Raw genomic sequence first — 16,790 nt, 5'->3', positions numbered from 1 at the left:
ATATTGACCCCCCAAAATATTACAAATCGTGTTTTCAGGGGAGCTCATGTCTTATTAAGAGGAGTCAAGCTCCCCATGGCTCCCCTGTAGTTTGGACCTGGTTGTAGGCTTGAGGGAAAAAAACCTTGATTAACATATTCGGGTATTTTCTTAGATCGCTCAAGTAACCAGCTGCTTCAGATCTGCCCAAAACAAATGCTGCCTGGATGCTGACGTCACTAGTTGACTGGAAGTGAGAGAAGAGTGTTTGAGTGGCAAAGCAACGCGCCTCAAAGAGGAGTTGTTTTTATTCCAGTGAGTTCGAACCCAGCTTCACAAAATCTTGCAAGAAAAGTGACCTACATGTTCTGTAATTTCTTTTTTGTATGTGGCTGTAATATACAATCATATTCGCCACAGTCACTGTGAGACACGATGCGACTTGAAAAGAAATAGCCTATATGATGTGGGTCTGGACGGAGGCAGACCACGTACAGCAGCCGGAGAACCAGTAGGGATACAACAGCGGTCACAGATAGAACAGAACGCAGCTGCTGTGTTTTTCCGTTTAAAACAGAAAACCCCAAAAACGACTTGTCGTTTGGGTTTTCTGTTTTGGTTTTGAAACTAAATAATCAAAGAACGAACACTACACGGGTTAATCTTCACATTCATTTCTTAGTTTCTGTAACAAATGATGAAGTGACTTGGCAGCGAGCGTCATGAACACACGACAAGGACCAGTTTCAGGGTTTCTGTGTTTTATTGATGATCAGGATGGAGCTGAAAGCTTTCTGCTCAGTTGGCAGCGAGGATCTGATCCACCCAGGAGCGCAGCTCGGTGACGCGGGCGTAAACGCCGGGGGAAGTGGGAGTGCAGGTTCCGCTGCCCCAAGACACGATACCGACCAGAGTCCAGACTCCGCCCTTCTGGCAGACCAGAGGACCACCGGAGTCGCCCTGCAGAACAACAAATAAACAAAGAGATGAGTAAACTACCCAAGCTAACCATCAAAAATCTACCGTACGTCTGCACCACCCACCATGCAGGAGGAGGCCCCGGCGGCTCCGGCGCAGATCATCAGGTTGGTGATCTTGTTGCCCCAGTAACGACTGCACTGCTCATTGGTCAGCAGGGGGAGGGAGGCCTGCTGCAGCAAGGCGGGGGTGTCGGGAGCTGTAACACAAACACATCGCTAATAAACACGGTCTGGGCTGCAGGTCTACGTGCTACAGGTCTACGTGCTGCAGGTCTACGTGCTGCAGGTCTGCGTGCTGCAGGTCTGCGTGCTACAGGTCTGCGTGCTACAGGTCTACGTGCTGCAGGTCTACATGCTACAGGTCTACGTGCTGCAGGTCTGCGTGCTACAGGTCTGCGTGCTACAGGTCTACGTGCTGCAGGTCTACATGCTGTAGGTCTACGTGCTACAGTTCTATGTGCTGCAGGTCTGCGTGCTGCAGGTCTACGTGCTGCAGGTCTACATGCTGTAGGTCTACGTGCTACAGTTCTATGTGCTGCAGGTCTGCGTGCTGCAGGTCTACGTGCTGCAGGTCTGCGTGCTGCAGGTCTACGCGCTACAGGTCTGCGTGCTACAGGTCTGCGTGCTATAGGTCTGCGTGCTGCAGGTCTGCGTGCTGCAGGTCTACGTGCTGCAGGTCTACGTGCTGCCCCCGGTGCAGGTTTCTGTAAGACAACCTCAGTCTGGCTGCACAGAGACTTCAGGTCGTCAGGACTACAAAACATTTAGATTCTGAGCCGACTTGTTAACCTGAGGTTTGATGGGAAACTTTTAAGAGACTATAACCGCCTGAATTTCTCTACATGCCCCTGCTCTCTCCCGATTGGCCGGCTCATGCAGGCGCTCTCACCGTTGTAGCGGGTCAGGCCCCAGCCGCTGGTCACGCACTTCATGCCTCCGGGGAAGTTGTCTCCGGTCTCGGCCAAGCACACGGGGGACACGTGCGTGTTGAGCTGGGCGGGGCTGGCCAGCTTGATGAGCAGGATGTCGTTGTTGATGGTGAAGCCGTTGTAGCGGGGGTGCTTGAACACCTGACAGGAAATGACATCATTATGAGCGGCGAATGCACAGGAAGTCCCCGTCTTGAGATGGAAAGCTGCCGCTGTTTGTAACCCACCTTGCCGACCGTCTTGACCTGGATGTTCTCAGAGTTGGAGGAGCGGTCGTGTTCTCCGAGGACCACGCGGTGGGACGTCCTGCACGGAAAGACACGTTAAAGATCACCTGAGACACCTGAAGAGGCTGACTGACAGGAGGCGGAGCCTCATGGAACTACAGAGCATGTTCAGTGTAGGAGACAGGATGAAGGAGACAGGATGAAGGAGACAGGATGAAGGACGAAGGAGACAGGATGAAGGAGACAGGATGAAGGACGAAGGAGACAGGATGAAAGAGACAGGACGAAGGAAGAAGGAGACAGGACGAAGAAGACAGGATGTAGGAGACAAGACGAAGGATGAAGGAGACAGGATGTAGGAGACAGGACGAAGGACAAAGGAGACAGGATGAAAGAGACAGGATGAAGGAGACAGGATGAAAGAGACAGGACGAAGGACGAAGGAGACAGGATGAAAGAGACAGGACGAAGGAGACAGGATGAAGGAGACAGGATGAAGGAGATAGGATGAAGAAGACAGGATGAAGGAGATAGGACGAAGGACGAAGGAGACAGGACGAAAGAGACAGGACGAAGGAGACAGGATGTAGGAGACAGGATGAAGAAGACAGGATGAAGGACATAGGACACAAGATATAGGAGACAGGATGAAGGAGACAGGACAAAGGATGAAGGAGACAGGATGGAAGAGACAGGATGGAAGAGACAGGATGAAGGAGACAGGATCTAGGAGACAGAATGAAGGAGACAGGATGAAGGAGACAGGACGTAGGAGACAGGATGGAGGACAAAGGAGACAGGATGAAGGAGACAGAATGTAGGAGACAGGATGTAAGAGACATGATGTAAGAGACAGGATGAAGAAGACAGGATGGAGAAGACAGGATGGAAGAGATAGGATGTAGGAGACAGGTCGTAGGACACAGGATGGAGGACGAAGGAGACAGGATGAAGGAGACAGGATGTAGGAGACAGGATGAAGGAGACAGGACATAGGAGACAGGACGGAGGACGAAGGAGACAGGATGAAGGAGACAGGACAAAGGAGACAGGACGGAGGACAAAGGAGACGGGATGAAGGAGACAGGATTATGGCGGTGGGAGGGGTTTACCTGACGTTGCAGTGGGCGGCCGTCACCACCCAGTTCTCGTTGATCAGAGAGCCGCCGCAGAAATGGAAGCCGGTGGAATCCTGAAACAACCACGAGAGTTAGAGACGTTTGTTACACAATACGTGTTTGTGTTTGTGTGCGTGTTTACCTGCAGGGACACCTGCCAGGGCCAGGAGTGAGGCACCGCCTCCTCGCCGTTCACAATACGAGAGTAACCCGAGATGACGGGAGATATGTCGGGAGAGCCGCAACCTGGTGACATCATCATGACATCATTAACAACATGAATTTGAAAGTTTGTTTTGGGAACAGATTACATCAATCACAAAGTTCAGCTTGTAAGATCTGAGACCCTGAAGTCCTGTAGGAGACGCAGCTGATCACTGCCCCCGACTGCAGCTACAGCGCCACCTGCTGGTTGTTAAATAAAACTTCACTGCAGTGGAGGCTCTGTTCTCTTCTTTTCCCAGCATGCTTCACTTCCTTAGTTAAAAGTTTGTCTCACCGTAGGCGGCGCCGGCGAAGGCGAGGCAGGAGAGGATCCACAGGAAGGCCATGGCTCAATCATGTGGGGTCTCTCTGAGCGAGGAGCTTTTATACAGCCAGGGAGCGACGTGATTGGACGGGACAGGAGAGGACATCTTATCAGAGACGTGGGAGTTTGGGCAGGTGGAGCTGACGCAGAATTTTCCACCTTTGCAGGCGTGAAGGTTAGAGACGTGTTGCTTCAATACGTCGGCCAATCAGAGTCCAGGAAACGTTTTTTTCTCGTGAGTTTGTTCTGATCTCAACGCACCAAGCAGGAAAGCTTACACCAAAAAAACTAAACATTACACATCTCGCATGATGATGATGGTAATATTAATAATATTTTAAATATATTAAATATATTTTTTTTCTTTCTAAAACTTGAGTTTCTGCATCAGTTCCCACAAACGAAGCAGCAGCTGGCAGAAAAAAAAGAGCAGTTTGAAATAAAGTTTGATGTTTATTTCTCAGTTGTTTTACACCATCTGAGTTTATTTTGAAAGGGTGCAGAACCAGAGCTGGACAGCAGCTACAGCTTCTTATGTTAAAATAACCAGGTGGTCCAGCGTCTCTCAAGCTCATCTCCTGGTTGACAACATGGTAAAGTCATTTATCATGTTCGCGACTCCCCTTCGTCTCCCTCATCCTACTTCACCTCCTCCTTTCTTGTTAGCTAAACCCAGTGTTTACGTTTAGCGCTCGAGCTCTGCTTGGTGGGTGAACCGCTGATCTCAAAGTGTTTTCACATGTGGAAGTAAAATAGTAAAATAAAGTGATGTTCTCAGTTTTGATAGGAGTGTGTTATTGAGATACAAGCTGAGTGTAGAGCAAAGATCGTGCGTTCTGTTTGGCTGCACGTGTTGATGGTTTCAGGAGCAGAGCTTCAGGAAGAACTGCCAGCTGATTCTGTTACTGAGCTCTAAAAGAATCTTTCGTTTGGTGTGGTGGTAACAAACACACACACGTGACTTTCAGTTTGGATCAAACCCCAAGCTGAAAGATTTGACTCCTGCAAAACAAAACCTTTAATCAGAATAAAATAAACTTTACACTGAGAGATGAGCTAAGACGACACGATGCATGCTTATCAAAACACAGATACTTGTTTTATCTATAAGATCCTGCGTGGCTTGCTCCCCCTCCTGGTTGATAGACACACGGGGTCTGTGGTAAGAGGTGTTATGCTGCATTCCAGGCAACTTGGAACTTGGAAATTTCCAATCTCCAACTAGAAAAACTACCACCTGAAGTCGGATTTCCTACTTCACGAGTAGCAGCTGAATGACATCACAAAACCAATGGAAGCACACACTGTAAATGGTAAACCATAAAGTAAAAGGCAACAAAAAGTATATTTGCATGTATTTACAATCATATAGTAAAACCTGTTCTGCATGTACATTGATGTAGAAATATGTTGCCTATTAGGTAGCTGGCTACAGTAAAGAATCTCATAAAGTCATCTTCTCTGCATAAAAGGTATTGTTAAAAATGACAAAACATGGGGAAGTGTGACCTACAACATTGACTGACTTGTGGGTTACCAACTGATGTAGCTAGAGGGCTCCACAGTTAACTAGTAACGTAGAGGCTATTTATGTCAGTTGTTGCAGTTAAACTGCCTTCCTTTGAAGTAACACCTATAACACTGCTGAGGGCGCAACTGTGTGCCCACTTTGTCACGGTCAGCCATGGTTTTCGTTCACTTTTGGTGTCATGCACCACCATGCACCTGGAACGCTTTGATGTTGGAAGTCAGAAGTTTCAACTGGGAAATATCCCAGTCTCGACCGGTCTCGAATGCGGCATTATAGCCCCGAGGAGGACGGCCTCAGACAGTCAGAGCAGCTCTCATCATGGGAATCATATCGTTCATTTAAAATGAACTTAAAATCACTTAAAAGACAAAGTGTGTGACCGTCCTCTGTAACGTGCTTTGTCCTCGTTTTAAAGCATCTTATGTGTTCCTGTGAAATGCAGTTAGTTATGTGTTCCTGTTTTAATGTAGTTCACCGTTGACTACAGTCCATCATTAGCCACGCTGGCTAAACTGGCACATTTACAGAAGTGTTTCTTAATGTGTCCTTGTAACTTTAAACTGTAGAAATAAATAAAAGCAGGTTATATTAGATTATCATATATTTCATTGTAATGAGATCAGACAGCATCATATTACAGTTTTTCCTCAAATGCTAAAACACATTTCACAAACGTTTCGTCCATGTTCTCCAATGTCTAAACACAACACCCTTTTCTAAAGCTACATAAACACAACCACACCTTCTCCCTTCAAAACTCAAACTTTCACACCAAAAGAGCAGCTCGAAGCTTTCAAAAATGTAAACACTATACACATCATTACACACTACAGCAAAACAATTGAAAACACAATGCTCAATTTGTGAGAAGGTTCTTTGTTTCATAACTGCCAATGCATATTTTTAGAAACTTTACAATAATGGATCTTCTTAGATCTCTGCAGAGGATTGGGCATTTAGATTTGTGAGTTTCATATGAAGAGTATAAATCTATAGTAAATTCTGTACACTACTGTAACACAGAATCTATTGCACACAACAGTACTCTTGAAAACATGATCAGGGTGTGAAGTTTTTTTTTATTTACACCACAATCACTGTGCGGTATCATGTCGCTGAGCTGCATCGGGCCACATCACCTCATCCACATCGCAGGCTATATTGTCTCTTGCCAGGCACCGCGGGAAAAACGCCCTGGAATGGCGGATCCATCCTTGGAAGTTCTCCCCTGGGATGTCAACACACGCCAGCTCCATTGCCCTTAGGAGGTTCTCTCTAGTGTATGGTTGTCTGTCATAAACCTTCCATCTCCACGATGAGAAGAACTCCTCTATAGGGTTCAGGAAAGGGGAGTAGGGTGGCAGACAGACGTTTAAAAAGTGGTTACTGTTGGTGGTGAACCACTCTCTGATTTGGTTTGTTCTGTGGAAGCGTACATTGTCCCAAATGATCACATAAATGGGATGTTCGGGCCCAGGATGGTGTTGTTGGCGGTCCAGGAGGATATCTTTTAGCTCCTCTAGGAAGGTTAGGAGACGTTGGGTGTTGTAAGACCCAAGGACAGCCTGCCGGTGGACAAGCCCCTCCAAACCCATGGCCGCACAAAGAGTAATATTACCCCCCCCCCCCCCCCCCCCGTTGGCCAGGAACCTCAGTGATGGCTCTTTGGCCAATGATGTTACGGCCTCTTTGCCTTCGTTTCTGCAGGTTGAAGCCAGCCTCATCCAGGAAGAGGTACTCATGAGGTCTGGCCATCGCGTCCAACTGTAATATCCTCTGTGAAAATGCACAGGTGTTCAGAACAACAGTCAATCAGGTAGCATAGTATTGTCCAGAAGTAATGTAGGCCACTGAGCAACACAGTATGTTCACTAACTGTACTGTGAACATGGATGTATACTTACTTGCACATACCTGTAACGTAGGTCTTTGTGTCGTGCAGAGTTTCGCTCAAAGGGAACCCTATAGACTTGTTTCATCCGCATCTTTTGGCGCCGGAGAACTCTGTCTATTGTGGCCAAGCTGACATCATCAATTCCCTCAAAGTTCACATTATCGGCAATGACTTTGTCTCTGATCTCCCGGAGTCTGATGAGGTTGTTCTCACGAACCATATCCACAATGAGGGTTTCTTGTGCCGCTGTAAATATGGCAACCCTCCCACCTCTATGTGGCATTCTTTCAACTCTAAAGAAAGAAACGTGTTGTCAATTGACATGTTTTACAATACAGTAACAACTGATTTGAAACTAATAGACTACTTTCACAGGCTTGTAAAATTGTATTGTGACAAAGAAAGCAATAGAGTACAATACCTGTTGTGTTGTCTGAATGCCCTGATAATGGTGGCCACGGTGAACCTACTCAGGTTTGGACGGACTCTTAGTCCTGCTTCAGCCATTGTCATGCCATGGACAATGACATGGTCAATGACTGTTGCTCGCATCTCGTCCGTAATGATGGTGCGAGGTTGTCTTGCTCTCCCTCCTGGACCTTCTCCTCTCCCTCGTTGGCCTCCTCCTCTTCCTCCCTGGCCTGCTCCTCTTCCTCGTTGGCCTCCTCCTCTTCCTCCCTGGCCTGCTCCTCTTCCTCCTTGGCCTGCTCCTCTCCCTCCTCTGACTCGATTACCTCTTCCCCTGACTCTGCCTTCATCCATTGTGTTTGTTTCGAATCTTCAGCAAACTGTGCACTCTGAACTTGCTTTTATACATGTGGTCACAGCATTAGCAACAGGTGTTTTCAATTTTGAGTCGTTGTGTGTAATGAATGACGCCAGGTGTGTTCATTTTGTTCAAATATTGCTGACTGTGGCAAGCATTTTGCATCACATGAGCTTTCATTTGAGAATATGAGCAGAGTTCTTTTGCAACTTGTGTTTTAGCAAGGAAAAATGTGTTAAGATTTATGTGAACGGAGGATTGTGTTTTGTGAATTGTGTCTTCATGTGAAATGTGTTTATGATATTGGAAAATGATGGCTAGATTTAGTAAATGTGTTTAGACAACTGGTCATTTGGTTTAGAGGATTGGCTTTTGTGTTTTAGCATTTGAGAAAAACTGTAAAATATCTTGCTGCATATTATGTTATACTGTGTTTGAACTACTGCGTCTTACTTTATGTGTAAAGTGGATCTGTGTTTCCATCTCAGCAGACGTGGTTCAGCGGATCGGTACATGATTACAGGTTATTGTGTCTCAAGTTCCAGTATCACTTTGGGACTAATATCAGAACCTTCACAGTCTTTTTCAAAACTCTTTGCTACGCTCAGTCACCTGGCTGAACGCTGCAAATGTAGAGACAGAGGTGGAGCAGGTAAGTTGAAGGTGTTTATTCTAACCAATGGTGAAAACTTACAGGTGCAACAACAATGTCCATAAATCCAAAGGTGAGAGTAGTCCACAAGAAACAAGAGACTACTCGCACAAAATCCACACTGGAAACACAGAACACTCTGGTAACACACGCAAAATCAACAATGAACTGGCTGCAATGTGTTCTGATGTGGATCAGTGTGTTCTGATGTGGATCAGTGTGTTCTAGTGTGGAATAACATGTTCTGATGTGGATCAGCGTGTTCTGGTGTGGAATAACGTGTTCTGATGTGGATCAGTGTGTTCTGGTGTGGATCAGTGTGTTCTAGTGTGGATCAGTGTGTTCTAGTGTGGAATAACGTGTTCTGATGTGGATCAGTGTGTTCTGATGTGGATCAGTGTGTTCTGGAGTGGATCAGTGTGTTCTGATGTGGATCAGTGTGTTCTGGTGTGGAATAATGTGTTCTGATGTGGATCAGTGTGTTCTGGTGTGGATCAGTGTGTTCTGATGTGGATCAATGTGTTCTGGTGTGGATCAGCGTGTTCTGATGTGGATCAGTGTGTTCTGGTGAGGATCAGTGTGTTCTGGTGTGGAATAACATGTTCTGATGTGGATCAGTGTGTTCTGGTGTGGAATAACATGTTCTGATGTGGATCAGTGTGTTCTGATGTGGATCAGTGTGTTCTAGTGTGGAATAACGTGTTCTGATGTGGATCAGTGTGTTCTAGTGTGGAATAACGTGTTCTGATGTGGATCAGTGTGTTCTGATTCAGTGTGATCATATTAAAATATCTTGCTGCATATGATGTTATACTGTGTTTGAACTACTGCGTCTTACTTTATGTGTAAAGTGGATCTGTGTTTCCATCTCAGCAGACGTGGTTCAGCGGATCGGTACATGATTACAGATTATTGTGTCTCAAGTACCAGTATCACTTTGGGACTAATATCAGAACCTTCACAGTCTTTTTCAAAACTCTTTGCTACGCTCAGTCACCTGGCTTAACGCTGCAAATGTAGAGACAGAGATGGAGCAGGTAAGTTGAAGGTGTTTATTCTAACCAATGGTGAAAACTTACAGGTGCAAAAACAATGTCCATAAATCCAAAGGTGAGAGTAGTCCACAAGAATCAAGAGACTACACGCACAAAATCCACACTGGAAACACAGAACACTCTGGTAACACACGCAAAATCAACAATGAACTGGCTGCAATGTGTTCTGATGTGGATCAGTGTGTTCTGGTGTGGAATAACGTGTTCTGGTGTGGATCAGTGTGTTCTGATGTGGATCAGTGTGTTCTGGTGTGGAATAATGTGTTCTGATGTGGATCAGTGTGTTCTGGTGTGGATCAGTGTGTTCTGGTGTGGAATAATGTGTTCTGATGTGGATCAGTGTGTTCTGGTGTGGATCAGTGTGTTCAGGTGTGGAATAACGTGTTCTAATGTGGATCAGTGTGTTCTAGTGTGGAATAACATGTTCTGATGTGGATCAGCGTGTTCTGGTGTGGAATAATGTGTTCTGATGTGGATCAGTGTGTTCTGGTGTGGAATAACATGTTCTGATGTGGATCAGTGTGTTCTAGTGTGGAATAAGGTGTTCTGATGTGGATCAGTGTGTTCTAGTGTGGAATAAGGTGTTCTGATGTGGATCAGTGTTTTCTGATGTGGATCAGTGTGTTCTGGTGTGGAATAACGTGTTCTGATGTGGATCAGTGTGTTCTGATGTGGATCAGTGTGTTCTGGTGTGGAATAAGGTGTTCTGATGTGGATCAGTGTGTTCTGGTGTGGAATAAGGTGTTCTGATGTGGATCAGTGTTTTCTGATGTGGATCAGTGTGTTCTGGTGTGGAATAACGTGTTCTGGTGTGGATCAGCGTGTTCTGATGTGGATCAGTGTGTTCTGGTGTGGAATAACGTGTTCTGGTGTGGATCAGCATGTTCCGGTGTGGAATAACGTGTTCTGGTGTGGATCAGCGTGTTCCGGTGTGGATCAGCGTGTTCCGGTGTGGATCAGTGTGTTCCGGTGTGGATCAGCGTGCTCTGATGTGGATCAGCGTGTTCTGGGGTGGAATAACGTGTTCTGATGTGGATCAGTGTTTTTAGTGTGTAGAAGGTCACGTGGTTGGAACATGTGTTTGGTTCCCAGCAGCTGTTGGTCGATCTGATCTTTTCCCACATGTTTCGACCTGCAGAGAAACTCTGAATATTAATGGGTTTTTTTGCAGTGGAAAATGTGTCTATTTAACAGTAGGCCTACTAAAATGTTGCTCATTTCGTGTTTTATGAAATGCTGTCAAAACATGTTCAGCATGTCAGAGTATCAGCAGCTAATAATGAAAAACTCTTTTTAAACTACATTTATTTATTTCAGCTGCACCACATTCATCCTCACATACACACAGAAATATTTACATCATATCCACATCCAATCAGTGTGACTACAATATGAATGATTACTGTTCATTGATCAGTTTTATATAGATTAGTTGTAGGTAGACAGTGATTACTGCAGCACTTGTGCAACTGTTGCCAATCTGACAGCTGCCTTAATGTCCACAGAGTCAATTTGTTATAAAGGACATTGTAGCCTATAGATTTTATTCTGTGCTGAGGATAAATCCACAATGTCCAAAGATAACTCTCTGCCTATACAGCGATGACAGATTGATCATAAAAGCGTCACGTTCAAGATCATGTTTGGTTATAAAACTAATAGCCTATCAATGTTTTCGATGTTTCTAAAGACGTAATTGCATTCCAACATGTGCTTTGATATAGACAGAATGAATGAATAAATGTCAGACAGCCGCTTCAGGCTCCGCAAGAGGACTCAGCGTTTGATGCTTTATGCAAAATGATTTTATTGTAAAGATTTGAGTAACTTTTGTTTTGAAAATGTTCATACCTACATTTAAGCCTCATCTCTTCACAATAAAAGCCTCTTTTCTGAAATCTACATTGAGAAACTAAAAACTGAAAATGAATGCAGCATGTTCATGTTGTTAGAGGAGTTACTGACATACTGGAAAGAAGCTGCGATACAAACGGATGGTGAGGCTGCTGTTATCCATTCAGTCTAAATCATTTTCATATCAGTAAATCATTGAAGCTCTCTGCCGATTTTACTGTTTTTATCCTTCTATAAATAGTCAAGGCCAAAAATATGGGCACCCCTGCATGTCTGTCCTATAATGCACTACTTCTCCCAGAAAACTGTTGCTATTCCAAATGCTTTGTATTCTGAAGTTATTTCTTTTGTTTGCGTTGGAGCAACACAAAAAAAGCAGAGAAATGAGCCAAATCTGAGACGTTCCACACAGAACTCCAAAAATGGACTGGACTAAATGATTGTTGGATCATTAAAGAGGTCAAAGGTCAAGGCTCTGAGCTGTTTGTACTAACAGACAATAAAACATATATAAACATCACATCACTCAGATCGAAGTTTGTGTTCATTTTCTGTCATCACCCAAAATACACAAACATCTTTATTCATACACTGCTATGACAGAGTAGTTTATTTATTTATCTTTTATTGAAGAAGGTGTGTGTGTGTGTGGGGGGGCAATAACAGAATAAAGACGAGGGCATAAGGCTGCTGGATCCAGGTCCTGCATGAGTTCTGGTTCAGTTTGGGAGTAAACCAATGACTGTGTCTAAAGTCTGTCATCGCAGTGTTGTTCTTCTGTGAGATCTGTTTCACATCCTGAGATCAATAACTGAAAACAAGAATACCCAATCCAGACGTTGTTGACGTCAGCTGTTCAGACTGAATCCTCACGTTGTAGGATTCATTACAGGACATATACAGCAATGCATTTAGAACCAGAGCCAGGAGCTCACCTGGTGGAAGGTGCACCATGTACCGAGGCTGATTCCTGTTCTCTCTTGTCTCTCTTCAGTGTTGCCACACTATTGATCAGATTACAAACAATCGTTAAAACTAAAAGTCAGTCACTCTTCGAATAAAGCTGCTGCATTCATCATGTTTCCTTTCTTTGTTTGAACCAAGCAGGAACCTCCGGGTCTGAAAAGTGAAGTCAGTGCTGAAGAGCTTTAAACCTGCATTCTCTCCAGCAGCCAGCAGGGGGCGACTCCACCGGCTGCAGAAAGAAGTGTGATTGTATAGCAGTCTATGAGAAAATGTTTCTACTTCTCAGCTGATTTATTCCCTCAGTAAACAGTTTGCTAATGAGTTTCTGGTCTCAGTTGCTAGAAAGCAGGGGAGGCTTTAGGGCGGGGCTACAAGGTGATTGACAAGTCGCTACCATGGCGACCTGTCAATCAGGATAGAGGCGACTCGTATCCGCTGCTCTGTGTACATTTAACCAACGCCACTGAAAAAGCTTATCAGGAGTTGGTGCTCATTTTTCCTGTAAGTACGTTTTGTTTTAAGCGTGTTTGTCGCTAGCCAAAATTAGCATCCCAGCTAATATCACAGTTAGCGTGAAATACAGATGCATCTTGCTAACCAAGCTAGCTAGCACCACCCTCTCGTCCAAATATGGTCACATCTTGTTCCAAAAAAACAACATGGCGACGACCGAAATGCCAAACTGGAAGCTTCAAAACGGCGGTCCAAAAACCAACGGGTGATGTCACGGCAGCTACGCCCACTTCTGTTATATCGTCTTTGTTTGGAACAGAAGTTGGCCCGAGATCATGTTAGTATTAGATTAGCTGCAGCTTAGAGGACATTTGTTCTGTAAACATGAAACCAGTCAGAGAGGATGCATCTGTCTCTGAGGACTTGAAAGCATGAATCATTTCGCTTTAATAAAATTACAGTTTTTCTCAATCGATTTGACACATTTGCTGAATCCTCACACCACGTGGTACATTCAGCACACCACTCTATGTGACCTGTAAAAGGTGATTACTCAACCAAAAGAACTAACTGTGTTTCAAATGTAAATAAATCCATCAATGAATAAATCATTGTAATCCGAACAAAAGGCTCCTTTTTGCTCAGACCAAGACAGTCAGAGTGCAAAGACATCTTGTGAAATGACTCTGACAGTGTGGTAGTTTCCCACTGTGTAGTATTGTCCAGTTGCTAACATGGCACACACTCTACTTTAAACCAAACATTTATGTGACGACACTGTGGACGGGCCCGGATCAGGCTGCACTCTCCCACCTGTCATACTTAGACCACGGGTGATCACATGGTCGATAAGTGATTTCTCTGTGTCTGTGTTCTCTTGCTCTTCCCTTCGCACTCTAATTCCCCTTCCTCTTCCACAGACAGACTCGTGCCCACTCGGTCTCCTGCACGCTCCATATTCCACAGCTGTGTCCCACCCTGCAGAACAACGAGTTTCACCTGTCAGCTAAATTGGACAGCAGTTGTTTCGTCCCCATCTAACCTAAGTCTATCTATCTCACAACTTTTACAAAAATACCACATAATTATCCATCCATCCATCGTCAACCGCTTATCCTGCGTACAGGGTCGCGACCACATAATTATTATGTATCTAATATAACTGTGACAGGTTACTGTGATTGTTGGTATTTGGCATGTAGGGATTTACACAATGAACATGTGTATAAGAAATATGAGTCAATAGCAGACAAAAGTATTTTGATCTAACTCATTTTGTGCCAAAGTAATTATAAACAACTGACATAATGTTCATATAAATACTCATACAGTTTGACAAAGTTCAATAGTCATTCTATGATTGTGCCAAAGCGATTGAGAAAAACTGTAATAATAATACTTTTTCATTTCTCTCTGGCTGATTGGGCGGATAGGGCTCAAATGTTTTCCTGACCTGCTGACTGGAGCACCCCCCGCGGTTTAGGCGGTCAGACCATGAACCCCGGTCCAACTATGAACCTTCCTCCATTATAACTCTCCAACAAAAGTGTAAAATCCCCCAAAACAACACACCTCAGTGATTTTCACCCTTTTTATTATAATTGATTGTCCACACATTCTGTCAGTGTCTGTCAGTGTCTGTCAGTGTGCGATGGCGGCTCAGCCTCTGAGCTTTTAGTTGGCGGCGAGGATCTGGTCGGCCCAGGCACGGAGCTCGGTGACACGGGCGTAGACGGCAGGAGTGGAGGTAGAGCAACGGCTGCTTCCCCAGGAGACGATACCAACCAGAGTCCAGACGTTGTCCTTCTGACAGACCAGAGGACCGCCAGAGTCGCCCTGAAACACAACATGTTAATAAATAAACACCAATAAAGAGTGTGATCAACTGAAACCGTGACGGACAGGTAGGTGGGCGGGGCCTCACCATGCAGGAAGTGGCTCCGGCTCCTCCAGCACAGATCATCACGTCGGAGATGTTGCTGCCCCAGTGGGTCTTGCACTGCTCGTTGGACAGCAGGGGCAGGGCGGCCTGCTGCAGCTTGTTGGGAGTACTGGGAGCTGTGGGGGACAACGCAAACACTCAAACACACTTCCTGCTGCCCTTCCAGAATAAAAGTATTCTAACACTAGGCCAGAGTCTCCAGTGAATTCAATCAACCAATCAGAGAGGTCGTTTCTGGAGGCCATTTTAACCCTTTGAAAGCAGCTTTGGGAGCGTCAGTGATCTCACATCTGACGTGTCAGCTGAACGTGTTTTATGAATTCAAAATAGAACAAGTTTTATCTCACCGTTGTAGCGGGTCAGACCCCAGCCGGAGGTGACGCAGTTCATGCCGGGGGCGAAGACGTCAGAGGACTCGGCGAGGCAGACGGGGGATACGTTGGTGCCCAGGCGGGCGGGGGTGGCCAGCTTGATGAGGCTGATGTCGTTGTTGATGGTTCTGGGGTTCCATTTGGGGTGGGTGAAGACCTGGGGAGGTGGAGGATTGTTAGTGGGAGGAGAAGGTGTGTTCTGAAAGCTGACTGGCTGATGGGTGGTTCTCACCTTGGCGGGTTTCAGCACCTGGACGTCCTCGTTGGAGCCAAAACCTTTATCGTGCTCTCCAGCGATCACACGGTGGTAGGTCCTGGCAGGAAACAGGAAGCGTCTGGTGTAAAAACTGTGGTTCTCTATGTTCACGTCTGTCCTAACGAGTCTCTCTCAGCCTGGTGTCTCCTCTTCTTCATGTTCCTTCATCACCGTGAACTCTGAAGTTTATTCTGTCCTACAGACACCGTCCCGCTGCCCCAAACAGTCACTACAGCCCCACATGTGGATTCATCTCGTCTATTTCCTCCTGTGTGTCTGATAGAAACTACATGATCAAACTCTGTGTGTGAGGTCTTCAGCAGGAACCAATGGGCTCGCAGCTGTTGTGTTGTGTGGTGGTGAACTCACATGACGTTGCAGTGAGCGGCGGTCACCACCCAGTTCTCGTTGATCAGAGACCCTCCGCAGAAGTGGAAGCCGTTGGATTGCTGAGAGAAACAAACTGAACTGAGTCTCTGAAAAACACAAGAAGACGAAGAGAGAAGTGTGCTGACTCACCTGCAGAGACACCTGCCAGGGCCAGGAGTGAGGCACCGCCTCCTCGCCGTTGACGATGCGGGCGTAGCCGGTCACCTGGGGGGTGATGGCCGGGGTGCCGCAGCCTGAGAGGACGACAGGTAACAGACTAAAGGACTGTTCAACAGGACACGTGACAAAGACAATCTGTCTGAGAACTGACGAGTCATGAAGTTATTTTATCAGGTGGAACGTGTGGAAACATCAGCAGTGAACAAGAACGCATGAAAATGAGTTTTTACCCACAAACCCCTTGAGTCTGCAAAGAAAAACCTCACGCCGTCTCTTTTCTCTTTCCTGATGCTTTGTACAGCATCAGAGACCTGCGTTTGAGTTTCTTTGTGTCTCACCGTAGGCGGCGCTGACGAAGGCGAGACAGGAGACGATCCAGAGGAAGGCCATGGCGGTGGTAACGATGATGATGAGGATGTGCTGAAGGAGAGCTGCTGTTTTATCCCTGAACCCTGCCGGGCCTCAGCCAATCAGAGCGGTTGGCTGTTTGACCAGCTCAGCTGTCAGCTGCTTATCAGACGTGAGGCGATGGCTGCGTTCCCACGAGTCTCACGCCTCGACCTGCAGCTCTCTGATTGGCTGTCACATCATGTTACCTGCAGTCAGCACGTTTTTACGCACAGTGAACTTTCTTTAACTCCCAACAGATCCCAGATCTGTCAGGACGACGCTCGTTTTATTATTTCTCTGAGTGGAAACATCAAGACGCTGAAATGAAGAGCTGCAACAAGATGGTACA

At 45.9% G+C, this 16,790-nt stretch overlaps 2 protein-coding genes across 2 annotated transcripts; both read right to left on the bottom strand.

Annotated features, from left to right (window-relative positions):
* Positions 1 to 723: 723 nt before the first annotated feature.
* LOC119918845 (chymotrypsin A-like) lies at positions 724 to 3,850 on the bottom strand. The gene is made up of 7 exons (XM_038739508.1): positions 3,733 to 3,850; positions 3,376 to 3,479; positions 3,228 to 3,307; positions 2,116 to 2,194; positions 1,849 to 2,029; positions 1,023 to 1,156; positions 724 to 939 (listed from the first exon to the last, which is right to left on the bottom strand). The coding sequence occupies exons 1-7, from the start codon at positions 3,782 to 3,784 to the stop codon at positions 778 to 780; spliced, it is 792 nt and encodes a 263-aa protein (XP_038595436.1). The 5' UTR covers positions 3,785 to 3,850; the 3' UTR covers positions 724 to 777.
* Positions 3,851 to 14,510: 10,660 nt separating this feature from the next.
* LOC119918844 (chymotrypsin B) lies at positions 14,511 to 16,545 on the bottom strand. The gene is made up of 7 exons (XM_038739507.1): positions 16,390 to 16,545; positions 16,022 to 16,125; positions 15,872 to 15,951; positions 15,479 to 15,560; positions 15,223 to 15,403; positions 14,858 to 14,991; positions 14,511 to 14,769 (listed from the first exon to the last, which is right to left on the bottom strand). Exons 1-7 carry the CDS (start codon positions 16,439 to 16,441, stop codon positions 14,608 to 14,610), a joined length of 795 nt encoding a protein of 264 aa, XP_038595435.1. The 5' UTR covers positions 16,442 to 16,545; the 3' UTR covers positions 14,511 to 14,607.
* Between the last annotated feature and the right edge of the window lie 245 nt (positions 16,546 to 16,790).

This window comes from Micropterus salmoides, unplaced genomic scaffold, assembly GCF_014851395.1.
Source record: "Micropterus salmoides isolate LMB-PRFRI ecotype aquatic unplaced genomic scaffold, ASM1485139v1 Ms_hic_scaffold_2445, whole genome shotgun sequence".
Classification (NCBI taxonomy): Eukaryota; Metazoa; Chordata; class Actinopteri; order Centrarchiformes; family Centrarchidae; genus Micropterus; species Micropterus salmoides.
Note: the sequence above shows the minus strand (reverse complement) of the source record. Positions and strands in the feature narration are given on the sequence as shown.